The 13014-nt window shown below is 45.2% G+C and overlaps 1 protein-coding gene across 12 annotated transcripts in view; it reads left to right on the forward strand.

Moving 5' to 3' along the window:
• The first annotated feature begins 237 nt into the window (after positions 1–237).
• Veph1 (ventricular zone expressed PH domain containing 1) overlaps positions 238–13014 on the forward strand; it is a 251575-nt gene continuing 238798 nt past the window's right edge. For 2 of the 12 annotated variants that reach the window (XM_078043506.1, XM_078043511.1), the window contains exons 1-2: positions 3874–4169; positions 9564–9849. In XM_078043506.1, the coding sequence (XP_077899632.1) occupies positions 9712–9849 (138 nt within the window). In that variant the 5' untranslated portion in view covers positions 3874–4169; positions 9564–9711. Of the gene's footprint in view, positions 533–3863; positions 4170–9563; positions 9850–13014 lie in introns of those variants that run through there. The other 10 variants (XR_013436576.1, XM_078043510.1, XM_078043502.1 and 7 more) reach the window with 9 other exon arrangements.

Here is a 13014-nt window from a genome sequence, read left to right on the forward strand (position 1 = left end):
TTGGCTTGTCTTATAGGTATTTTTCTTCTATCATATTTGACCTAAACATCTTCTCATTCCACTTTTTCTGTCCCCCCAAGCCTTTTCCCTGATGCCCATGAAAAGGCCCCACATCTGATATTAACCTAAAACTTCCTCCATTCCTCAAAGTGAGTTATTCATTAACAGAACCTAAATTACTGGTTGGTAGGCAAATCTTCTAATTCTTTCAAACTACAAATCTGCTCAGAGAAGCTGCTGCAAATCTACTATAGAAGTGAGGGAAGCTTTGGGCCAGTCGTAGGATCTAAACAGAAGTTTGGGAGAGGGAGGAGAAGTTGCTCATTCACCCGATTCTGCACGGTGAGCCTGTGGGGAGTCAAGGCCTCTACAGGCTTGACCAGTGCTCAGGAAGGAGCTGGAGGCCAATAGAAGGGCAGGAGGACAGGACAGGTCAGCACCCCTCTCCGCTTGGTTCTGGGTCCCAGCTGAAGCACTTAGCAAGCATTTTTGGCTTCTATTTCCAATGATGGCCAGCATCCTGTGCTGAGAGGTATGGCTATCTTCTTTTTTGTTCTTTTGTTAGGCAAAAACAAATACTAATTAAAATAAGTGACAGAAGCCAGGGAGACAAGGAGTTGGGTTGGGGGGAGTGGGGCCAGGGACTTCCAAGGGCAGGCTAATTATGCAGATCGTACACGTCTGGAAGCTGTGTGTCCAGCCTGTAAGCCAGGCTTCCAGATGCATAGGCTGTGCAGTGTTGTCTTACTGGACAATAGTCTAGCTGCATTTCCAAAGTACTTTTGTTTACCTCAAGACACATTTTGTAGTGGGTGAAAAGCTGTCTCTGCCCATTATGTTCATAGAAAACTAAGTGACTTCATTGCAGTCAGTGGGCTTGATGGAGTCACCATGGCTCTTGCTGTTAACATTGGTTTTGCTTTGGTATTACAACTATCTTACAAACTATAATTGAGTATAACCATTGTTTGGTTCTTTTGGATATATGTTTAAATTGGTACAATAATCAGCCATGAGTTCAATGTCATTTTACATATATTTTAAAATAAAGAGTAGAAAATACTTAGGATATTATATGAATTGGTCATATAGTTGTAGACTGCATGGCTACATTTAAGGGTAAATAAAGATACATTTTAACATTGTGTATTCCTCATACTTTGAGAATTTGGGCATGTTTTCTGGAAAAATCAACCCATGGAATTTGAACTAGGATTTTTTTTAAAAAGCAAGCTTTTATGTTTCAGAGTAAATATAACTTATCACATTAACATTTAGAGGTGAAAATGGACATATCATGAAATCATTATGAGAGATCACGGGAATCTTGATTTCAGAAAATTTGTTAGGCTTGAAGATAAATTATTCTCTGTGAAGGAAAATGTTTCCTATTTGTGTCAAAAGTTGCAACATGCATTCAAAATTAAATACAATATTTTAAGCTCTTGCCTAAATGAATCTCAACTTTCTTTTTGCATGTGCTTGTAATAGCCCTGCTAAAATGTAGACTGCATGCATTGTAGCAAAGAGGGCTGGCCCCTTCAGCACCAGTTGCAGTAATCCAGGGTCAGAGGCTTGGGCAGACATGAGGGGTAGCAACCTGCCAGGGCAGAGGAACCCAGGATCCAGGAAACAATGGCCATTTGTGGGGAGGTTGAAATATGTGTGGCCTGTTCCCATGGAAACGCCTGTGTTCTCACACTGTATGAAAAAGATGCTCCTTGTAAAGAATCTGTAATCCTGTCTTTCAAGGGAAAATCTGAGAACTTTATCGAAAGTTTCTAGAACTCAAATGGGTCTAAGTTGGTCAATGAGTGTTTTTAATTCAGGTGAATAAAATGAAAATGTTTTGATGCAGAGCAGTTTTGTCCAAAACATAATGTAAATAAATATTGCTATTCTAGAATTTTCTGAAATGAGAAAACCAGACATATCCTAGTGTGAGTTGGCAGTTAGAGGCTGAATTTCTCAGAATAAATGGGTTTCCTGAGTTAATTATGTTTCTCAAGATCCACTCCCATGCCCCTGGTAAAGCTTTAATTTTTCTACCAGCGCTATTGCAACTTGGAGGTGTGAAATCCTGCTCACATATATTTTCATACAGGAAGATCTACAGATGCATAACAAACTGTTAATGCATTTATTAGTGCGTACTGAGTGGCAGGTCACCTTGAGAAGTCATAAGGAAAGTGCCGGGTGCCCCACCATTCCCTTCTGTCTAACAATCGTGGGGCAAGTGCTAGCTTACATGTAAAGTGGGCATTTGCTTCTCTCAGTTACAAAGAGCCTGAGCTATGTTGTACTCTAGTCTGTTTTGGCTCTGTAAAAGCATTCACTGTTTTGTTCAGCTATCCTGGTGTAGAATCACAGTAAGACTATCTCTCCAGGGAATGAGATAAAGTTGCCAAAAAATCAACAGGGACACATTCCAGATAATGAGATCTACAGGTGACAAATGAACTACCCTCCCCCCATTTAAGATTGAGGAATGTACAACTGAAATATAAAAATGACAGAAATGGAAAAGACTTATGCAAAGTACACTGAGAACCCAATTTAGTTAGCAGTGCAGTGGTTCATTAGCTTTTAAAAGCTAGGACATGAGGATATTTTAACAGATGATGCTATTAAGGACATGGCTGGGGGGTGCTCTATGCCAGGCTCTGGGTTAAACATTCAACACGATCTCATTAAATTCCCAACCACCCAGATCACAATCCTCAAGTGCAAGTAAGGAACCTGAGGCTCAGAGAGGTTAATTAACCTGCTCAGTGCATGCTGCAGGTAATGACACAGCTGAAACTGGGGCCCAGGACTGTCCAGCTTTCCACACTCTCACCCCTCTCCTCTTCCTACTGGAGTCTACCCAGTGTCCCATTCTAGACCCCACACCCTTTAGAAAGTGTATGAACATTAGATAGATAAAACCTCGGGGAAAATCCAGTAATCATGAAGAGAAGATGAAGAAGAAAAATCTAAAGAAATCTATAGTCTATTCCCTTACAAGAGGAGACTTCAGTAGCACTTGTAAGTTGGAAAATGGCTAAGAAAGAACACACCTTCTTTTGAATGACTAAGTTCTCCTTTTCGTAAAGGAATTCTTCATAGGCACTGTACCCTACCTGAGAATTGATCACCAGTTTTTATCTAGGAAGGTTCATGAGGTTACTGCCCTGGAGCATGTGACCTGGTTCACCTCTGTGGGGTGGCTTTTCTGGGGCACAGTGTCCCATACCTGTGTGATACGGAAGGTGGATTCACCTAAAGGACACCTGCCTCCATGTTTTGCCACCAGCAATTGATCTGATGGGCAACAGATCTACTCAGGAACAGACAAATAAGAACAGAGAAGAATACAGTTTAAAAATGTGGTTTTGTAATTTGGCTATTGTGGATTGTGCCATGATAAACATGGGCATGCAGGTAGCGCTGTGGCATTCCAATTTCCTCAGGTATACATGGAGGGGCAACGGATAGCTGAGTCATATAGTGGTTCTGTTTTCAAAGAATAAGGGAGAGTTTCAGTGCCCTCTTCTTCTTTGAAGTGCCTATAGATTAGGCAAGATAAACTTTTTTTTTTTTTCCTAAGTGTGGCTGCAACGTTCAAGAACGTTAAGTCCAGCATATCTGGTCCGTGTAGATTTTCACAAAAAAACTTTCCAGCAAATAAAGTTGGAATAGTCAGACGCGTGTCTGTGGAGTAAGAATGTTCGTTGCACTAGCAGTTTCCTGCAGCTCAAACTTCCAATTCAGCCCTGATCTAGAGGCAGAGCAGAACAGTTTCTCCGGGGAACTGTAACTCGCGACGAGTACTTGTTTCAGGCACAGCGCGCAGTCTCGGGGGCTCCCTGGGCCGCAGGTCCCGGGCGCGGGCGCGGGGCTCTGCGCAGCCACCCACCCACCTGCGCAGGCCGCCCCGGCCCCGGCCCGGCCCCAGCCCCACCCCTCTTCCAGGCCAAGGACAGGTTTTCAGGAACACAGGCGGTTCTGTCTCTGTGAACAACAGCTCTCCTGACTGGGCAGGCTCGGGTCGCCCCAGCGGCGCTCCGCAGGTCCCGCTGGGGAGGTGCGGGTCACCTGATCGCTTCGCGTTCCTCGCATTCCTCCGCCTGCTGTGCCCGTCCGCCCGCGGAGCCGCCACGCAGGTGCAGGTGCGCCCCGAGCTTCAGGTAAACCGAGTCCGTGCGACCGTGGGACTCCTGGGGAGGGTCCCACCAGGCTGTAGTCGTTCCTCTTTGTCCTGTAGGCTGGTTTCTTCCTAGGGAAAGCTGACTCCAACCAACACCTGCTTAAAAAGGAGCCAGGAACCCAAACTAAATACTGAGCGGTGGGCCTCAGATCAGAATCGCTTAAAGTTTAGGGGGAGAAATTACGCATCAGAGAAATTAATGATGCAGATTAAAAAGGAACTTTATAAGCCCCCCCTCCTTTTCTGTAATAAGTATGCGACTTGAACACTGACCCACCTAGACTACAGTGTTGGCTGTGTGTGTCTCCTGGGGCACAGGGGCCCTCTCTCCTCATCAGTAATAATATACCTCCCTGAACGGCTGATAGGAGAAGTAGGAGGAAAGTGTGTAGCGAAGGGCTTGGTATTTGAGTGTGCACGCGCAGGTGTGTTTGCACGTGTATATACACGGTGTGTACACGCACGCGAGTCTGTGTCTGCATGCCTCTGGATGATGACATTCAAAGGGTTAAGGAGTTTCTCAAAAAATGAGGCAGAATTTGATCTGGGTCTGCCCACCCTGCTGTTGCTAAAAAGACCCGCAGAAGCAGCCAGACATCTGAGCAAAACATTGGCCAGAGCTGCTGAAAAATAAATAATCGTGACTCCCAAATCCTCTTTCAGATAAGGGAAGCATGTGGGGCGCTTCTTAAATGAGGGCTGCTGGAAGGGGACACAGCTCATAACAACCATTGCACATGGTTGTTTATGTGTCTTTACAATTCAGGAGAAGGCTTTGTCCGGGGAGACAAGTGCCTTCAGCCCTTACCCTGCCACTTATTCTCCCCGTGTCTTCAGGCTGTTGGTTGTTTTGCTCTCTGAATTTCAGTTTTCCATCCCATGGAATCTTCAGAATAATTCAGTGACTCAGTACTTGGGAAGCACTCAAGAGTAGTGGGGGACACATGGTAAACATCCTCTGGATATTGGTTGTTGATTGTGTAGGGGCAAAAATGGATCTCTCCAGCCAATGACTGTCGACTCTCTTACACTAAAAGGTTAATAAGGAAAAGCATAGTGAATTGACTTGATCAATTTTATGTGACACAAAAGGCTTTAAATAGAAGACCCAAAGATCCAAGGGTGAAATGTTCATTTTTTAAGCTTAGGTTCAATGAAGTATGGGCAGCCATGTGGAAATCTGATGGGACAGAAGGGGTGTGATCTAATTTTAACGGACTGAGTGGTGAGACCCAGCAAGGCCTGTCTGTTCATATCCTTCCTGGCCTCTCTATGCAGCATTCCTTCCTCCTGGGTGCCGGGCAGCACCCCCTCTGAAATGGGTTTATTTTCTATTGAGTGCATTATAGTTGTACATACTGGTGGGATTTGTTATTACATATTCATACATGCACACGATTTAGCAATATAATTTGACTAATATCACTCCCCAGCACATCACCCCTCTCTCCCTCCCTCCCATCCCTTGGTCCCTTTCCTCTATTGACCTCCCTTTGATTTTTAGGAGATCTGCCCCCACCTTTGTTTTCCTTTTCCTCCCTAAATTCTGCATATAAGACAAAACATATGACCCTTAATTTTCTGAGTTTGACTTTTTTTGCTTAACATGAAGTTCTCTAGTTTCAACCATTTTCCTGCAAATGCCATAATTTCATTTTGTCTTAGGGCTGAATAAAATCCCATTGTGTGTAAACATATACACATTTTCTTTATCCATTTATCCATTGATGAACACCTAGGCTGGTTTCCAGTTTGACTATTGTGAATTGTGCTGCTATAAACATAAGTATCCATGTATCACTGTAATATAATTACTTTAATTCTTTAGGATAAATACTGATGAGTGGGATAGCTTGGTCCTATGGTGGTTCCATGCCTAGTCTTTTGAGGAGTTGAGGAGCCTCCATGCTGATTTCCATAGTGGTTGTACTAATTTACAACCCCACCAACAGTGTAAAGGTGTTCCTTTTTCTCCACATCCTCTCCAGCATTTGTTATTACTTGTATTCTTGATGACTCCATTCTGACTGATTTGAGATGAAATCTCAGTGTAGTTTTGATTTGCATTTCCCTAATTGCTAATGATATTGAGCATTTTTTTCATGAATTTGTTGGCCATTTGTATTTGTTGTTTTAAGAAGTGTCTCTTTAATTGATTTGCCCACTTTTTAACTGCCTACTTAATAACAAAAAAATTATTGATTTTTTTGGTGTTGAGTGTTTTTTTTAAGTTCTTGACCTATTCTGCATATTAATCCTCTATCAGAAGATTAGCTAGCAAAGATTTCCTCCCTGGAATGGAGGTCTTTATGATCTACTGTCAGACAAGGTAGGTCAGAGAATTTCTTTATGGCTGACTCCAAGACAGAAAGGCAGAGGAAGATTCAGATTTGTAGGCTTTATGGCTTTGTTTAGAGAAAGGGGTTATAGTTCCTATGTCCAGCCTTGGGCAAGGGAAATGCTAGTTTCTATGCCGTGCTTTGGGGAGAAAAAGGAGAACATGAGAGAGGAGTGCAGGATAAGATCAGAGAGAAACTTTGCTTCTGAGGCTTTCACTAGGACCTCCACCTTGGTGTGTAGTTTTCTGAGCCCCAAGAGTGTTGTTATCCTCGTTATTTTGCAAAGGACTCGTTTGCACATGATTAGCTCTGATCTTCAAGAAACTGGTGAGAGAGATTAGACATGCATTAGCATCTTGCATATGAGAAAACTGAGACTCATTGAAGGAAAAGCATGTACCACAGGCCCCACAGCCACCAAGTGGCCAAGCAGAGCCTGGAATCTCAGTCCTCAGACAAGCTTTGATTTAGTGTGTGCTCAGCACATGGGCATTGAACAGAATCTGAGAAAATCTTACCTAACCTAAAAGGTGCTGCTCCATAAAGCCCTTCCTTATCATCTTCCCCTAAAACTGACCTCTCTCTCCCTTGTACTTCCCCAAACTTCTTTCTCTAGTGCCCAGATGGCTTTTCTCTCAATCATTGCATTTTGTAGAATGTGTGGTACTGGCCTCATCCCTCCCAAGCTCCTAGATCTGCGAGTGACTTCAAGCGCAGATCTGCTGGACAGCTTGGTGTTTCTGCTAAGGGTTTTGCATAAGGTGGTCACTCCAGAGTAACAGCTGACACAGAAAGCATGAACGTGGCATGCCACACCTGTGTCACCTAAGCGTGGAGAGTGAAGGGTCTTGGGAGAGCTAATGGGTGCCCATCTCTACCAACATATAGGTCTGCTCCTTGTCAGAGCTGCTTCCCCTGTATATGTGTGGGGCAGCTGGCTCTGCTTCCTGAAGTGCCTGATGTGGTCTAACAGGCTGAATGGTTGAGGGAGCTCATTTCCATCCAGTCTATTTTCCTGGATGTCATTTCAGTGAGATTGTCTCTACAAATGTCTGAAACTGGAAGAAGAATGTGTTCAGGGGAAATCTAGGAAATACTGTCCTGTTTCTCCTCCTCCTCCTCCTCCTCCTCCTCCTCCTCCTCCTCCTCCTCCTCCTCCTCTTCCTCCTCCTCCTTCTTTTGTAGATATTGTAATTCAATTTTCCACATCTGTCAGGCTGCAGGCTACTTTGTGGTACCTTCACTGTGCCCCTCCCCACCCAGAAACCCTCTCCACACCCCCTCCCCTTTTCTTCTTCCTGGGCTTCCCTTTCTTGCTCTCTAATTGGCCTAAATCCCAGATGGGCAAGGATACAGAAGAGAAGAGGTATTAATTTTATTGCTTTATGACCCCGCCCTCATTCCTAAATGTAAATGTTGCTCTGAGGACCTTTACTCCGAATGGTGGCCTCACATCTACACGGAGTCAATATATCTTAGTGGTTATGAGGTTGGAGTAGGTACTGGAGTCTATGGGTCCAAATCCTCATTTTTCCACCTTACTATCTTCGTGGCCAGAGCAAGTTATTTAACTGCTTTGGGTTCCTTACCAGCAAGTAAGGATGACAAGATACAGGTATCTTGAGGATTAAATAAGTCAGTATTTGCAAAGCATCTGTACCTGGCACATCAACAAGGGCAGGTGAGCCTTTGGCCTCGTATTTCTAAAGCTGGCAGATAGAGCAAAAATTGCAGATAGGCAATAATGCCCCTGAAAGCTCTCAAAAGGTCAGTCAGTTGCACTGTGTGAAATACTGCAGAGAACTTACAGAGTTGAGTATCTCGTGGAAGTCTGGCTTATATTTAGAGAATACATTGTATGGAGAGTATGTATCTTGAAACTTGAAAGTTGCCTCCAGTACAGGGATGTGCTCCTACAGTGCCAGCTTGGAGGGAAATCTGAGACAGCACCTGGGAACCAGGCTTCCATCTCCCTTTCCACCTACATTCACAGGAACACACTCAGAGTAAAACGCTGGGCAGACTCATCTATTGCTTTTATTAAGTAACTTACTCCAGACACTTACTATCTGGGCATGTGCCTGCACGTATGGATGATTCCACTTCACCATAGATCCTAGGGAAGCCTCCTGTCTTCCCCAACTACTTGGGGACGTTGTCCTTCCTCCCAGGCCATTAAAGGATTGCTGAGGTCTCTACCAGTGCAAATGATCTGGGATTTTGTTTGACCTGGAATGAAGCTGGTGAGAAAAGTCAGGTATCTAATGTGTCATTGGCCTCCTCTCTGTGGACTGGTGCTGGGGTGAGAAGTACAGTGGGACTTGATTATTCCAACTGTGGGAACAGAGGGAGGTTGTCCGACCTCTGAGCACCCCCTCTTTGGCCTGCACTGCAGCACTCCCCTTCGGGCACTGTTCTGGTTCAGGGTCATGGTAATGTGCAGTGCAGAGTGACCCCACCCTGTCCTTCCAGGCAGAGCCCTTCACCTCACAGGTCTTTGACTGGGGGATGAGCGAGGGTAGTGGGAGTCTTGAGGCCACCTCAGAGCAGAGCCTGAGGAGGGCTTCTGTTGCCACAGTCACCAGGCACTCCAGGCAGGAGGACTGCAGGGTGCCTGTGGCCAGGCTGTAGAGGAACAAGCGCCCGGCAGTGGATCTCAAACCCGTGTCCCTCTTTCCTTCCACTCTCCCCTCTGTTTGATTTCCATGGAAATCTGTTTGGGAAACAGCTGGCAAGTGCTGGGCATGCGCACTGTTTCCTTGAAGCATAGAAGTAGAAGGATGTAGAAGGGAGAAAAGTGGAGAAAAACGAGTGTGGGTTTTGTGCAAACTTTTAAGGTTCAAAGTAAGTTCTGGAGAAACGTAATGATTTCTGACAACTTTCTAAGACAAAAATAAGGAGAAAATGCATTTGAAGATCATTAACCCAGGATCTTCGACTCTGCCTGTGTCCGAGTTTCTCTCTGCTATGAGTTCTCTGTCTGAGCTCTTGTCATTCTGCCTGTAGTTACGTTGTGTCATTTGTTTTCCTTGCAGAGTGTCCACGAAGACCCCAAAGTCTGGAGTGACGTGCCCTGGCGTGGATTATGAAGTCCCTCCCACCGTGTGTTTTCTCTTGCTGACCTCTTCGTGCTGAGTGTATGGCTCAGGGTCTGCAGAAGGTCCACTGATCAAACTCCTCATCATGCATCAACTGTTCAGATTGGTTTTGGGACAAAAAGATCTTTCACGAGCCGGGGACCTCTTCTCCTTAGATGACTCTGAGATTGAAGACAGCCTGACAGAAGCTTTGGAGCAGATTAAAATAATTAGCTCATCTTCAGTAAGTAAATTGGCTTGTCGACCAGCTGCCTAAAACAGCCTGTCCTAGAGCCTGGGGACTGGGTATCTCCCTGGGGAAGGAGCTTTGTTGGAGGGAGGTGAAGGACAGTATCCTTGGTCTCTCTGAACTCTTCCCTATAGTGTCTAAGAAATAGCACTTGGTCCACCTTTTGTCCACTCATGGAGACCAGAGTGGGCATTCTCACAAATGCATTATTTAGGGGCTATTTTTGCATTCTTGAATTGACGTGGAGAGGAGAGATAGCAAGTTCAAGGAAAAAGCAAACTAAGTGGGGTGCATTGGGGGCTGGACAATTGGGGGAGGCAGATGACACCTCCTGCCTCCCAGGAGACAAGGACAAATATCCTCTGCTGTCAAGCACAGCTGCCCAAAGCTGGATAACTCTGTGTGCCCTGTTGCCTCTATTTTGAATCCTTCCTCTACTCCGTTTTCTACCCTCCACCCCCACTTAATTCAGCTCACCTGTTCCCTGATCCCAGGTATGATCTGACAGATTTAAAACCTCTGTGGAACGTCCCCTTACCCTCTGTATGCCACTCTGCCATGTCAAGGTCGCCTATTCTGAAAACACTTTCCAGAGAAGGCAGAGGGCAAGTGCCCAGTGCAGTTTGAGGTTGACCTTCTCGGTTGAGCTTGGACCTCTGTGACACTGATCCCACTCAGAAGCCTGGGCCACCAAGCCTCCGGTCATATCCCCACAGTGCATAGAGTCCCCAGTTGGCAAATGTGTGTGTGTTTCAGAGATAACAGCTGGTTTCTGTGCAGTAATAAAGAAAAGTGTAACAGGCATGCTGGCAGCTAGCATGCACCCTCGGAGCCTGTCAGCATGTCCTCTTGCATGCCAAGGTTCCCCACTGGCCAGTGAAGTCACTGCCCAAACACTCTTCTTTTCTCAGGTCATGTCTTTGTCAGCAATTTCCTGCCCACATTTTTTTTTTTCTAGGACATTAATCAATTTAGTCTGACTCAAAACATAAAGTGATCCTGGTTATGTTCCCATGTCTGTGCTGTTCCGGGCCTCCCCTCTTCACTCCTCTGGAAACAAGTTGAATGAATAGGCCACTCATTTTTGTCTTTCTAATAGGAAAAGAAACAAAACCCCAAAAGCATCTGAGGTCCCTAAAGCCCACTTCCACCAGAGGTCACTAGTGGCCAATGATTTCTTCTGTTTCTGTCACTAAGTGCTTGGTCTCAGACATCAAATGCAGGAGTTGAGGACTGGAGGGTCCTGTTATGTGTCCTCACTGGTTAACTATTAAGGCTAGCAGATCCCTTGTCACCAGGAACATTATGGGGACATCAAGCCCTCTAGTTAGCATCGAACCCGACCAGCAGGTCTGAGGGCAAAGAGACCACATGTCTTCCCCATCCGCTGTCCTCTTTCACATCTGTCTTCTGTTTAGCTGTAGCCATGGCAGGGAGAGCAGAAGGATGGTGACTTCTAGTTTACATACATTAAGTGTGGGGTGACAAATGCCACTTGCTCCTATCTTCCTGTCCCAATTAATCCCCTGAGCCCCCATGCCCACTCTGTAACTACCTACCCCATGAGCTGCTTGTATCCTCCCTCCTGACCAGGCCAGGATCTTTCTTACTGATCTTTCCTAATGATCTCAGTAGTCGTGTCTCAGTTCCTCTTCAGAAATGTGGAACAAGAAGCCACTTCCTAGCTTGCCTTTTCCACCTTCCTTCCAGGGCAGAAATTCTTCCCTGGGATTCCTGACAAGCAGGTGGCTTCTCCTGCATGTGCAATGGTGAGGACACTGCAGGTTTCTGAAACTTCCTCCTGCCTCAGTTTTCATTTGGTAAAATGGTCTCTTTCCATTGCATGGAGCCTTGATGGGCCTTCCTCACTAATGGTCCCCTGCCCTGTCCCGACCCACACTGGTCAATCAGAATTAGTTCCCATGATTCTAGGGAAGACATCAGCAGAGGGTGATTTGTCATGGTGGTGCCCCAAGCAACAGTCCTGGGTTTCCTGCCCCCTGTGGCTGTGGTCTCCTTGCTGCCTGCCTCTTCCCAGGCCAGACACTCCAGCTGTTTTATCAGATCCTGGTCTGCCTCTTATCTTTATTATTATTGTTATTATTACTATTATCATTGTCACTTGTCGAATCTGTCCACACTTTTCCTGTTGCTATTGATCAAAGAATTCTAACTGTTAAAGACATTGCTCTTCCGCTGTTGAAAGCTCCAATGGCTGGCTGTGCCCATTTCAGCTGGATGAAATCTTTCTCTTTGAAATTTCTACTCATTGTTCTTTATTCTGTTCTCTGACCCAACAATTGAGAGTCTAACTCTGTTCCTACAAGGAAACGTTTGAACCTTTGAAAATAAGCATCAGATGTCACCTCTGGCTTCTCTTTCCAACTTGACATTCTCAGTGACCTCGGGTTTTCTGTGACAAAGGAGAGGCCTGTGTCCAGGAAGGCTATGCCACCTGACCCCATAGACCTTGACCCTCAGGTCTGCAGGTTTAAGTTTGTCAGGATACGTGAAATGCAATCCCACTCGTTCTCTGCAGACGCAAGACTTGGAAGTCAAATGAGAATGACAATTTGTTCATTGAACTATAAAAATTGTTACTCATATGGGTCAGAATTCTTATCCAAGACTGCTGCTCAGCCTTTCTCTAGAGAAGGAGCACAGACTAATTATGTTTCTTCCTCCTCTGTTACTGCTGCATTCCAACTTCTGTCCCTGAGACACATCCCTTCACCTATACAGACAGCATGTGCACAGGGTATCTCAAGCTAGGCTGGTAGCGAGCTAGTTCCACTCTGAAGACTGGACCTTGTTAGTTTAATCCTCCCAGGGTGGTCTTGTGCCAAGCCCATGGAGCACACCCCAAGGTAGCTTCCAGTGCTACTAGGTCCTCCACATCTGGTCACCTCCTTGGAGTGTCCTGATTTGTTGTCATTATTGATCACTCAGACCAATTGCTTGGAGTACTGGCTGATAAAGTAACATCACACGTTGTCTGCATTTATCCTGTAATATGCTAAGATTTTGTGATTGAATCAAATCTTATAATTAGATAACTTGAAAAAATTTTAAGTGGATTATGTGACATTTTAAACCTTTACAAACATCTTCCTGTCTGTTGGTCCTCATTCCAACATGTCTGGACTCTTTAAATATCAT

This window comes from Ictidomys tridecemlineatus, chromosome 3, assembly GCF_052094955.1.
Source record: "Ictidomys tridecemlineatus isolate mIctTri1 chromosome 3, mIctTri1.hap1, whole genome shotgun sequence".
Lineage (NCBI taxonomy): Eukaryota > Metazoa > Chordata > Mammalia > Rodentia > Sciuridae > Ictidomys > Ictidomys tridecemlineatus.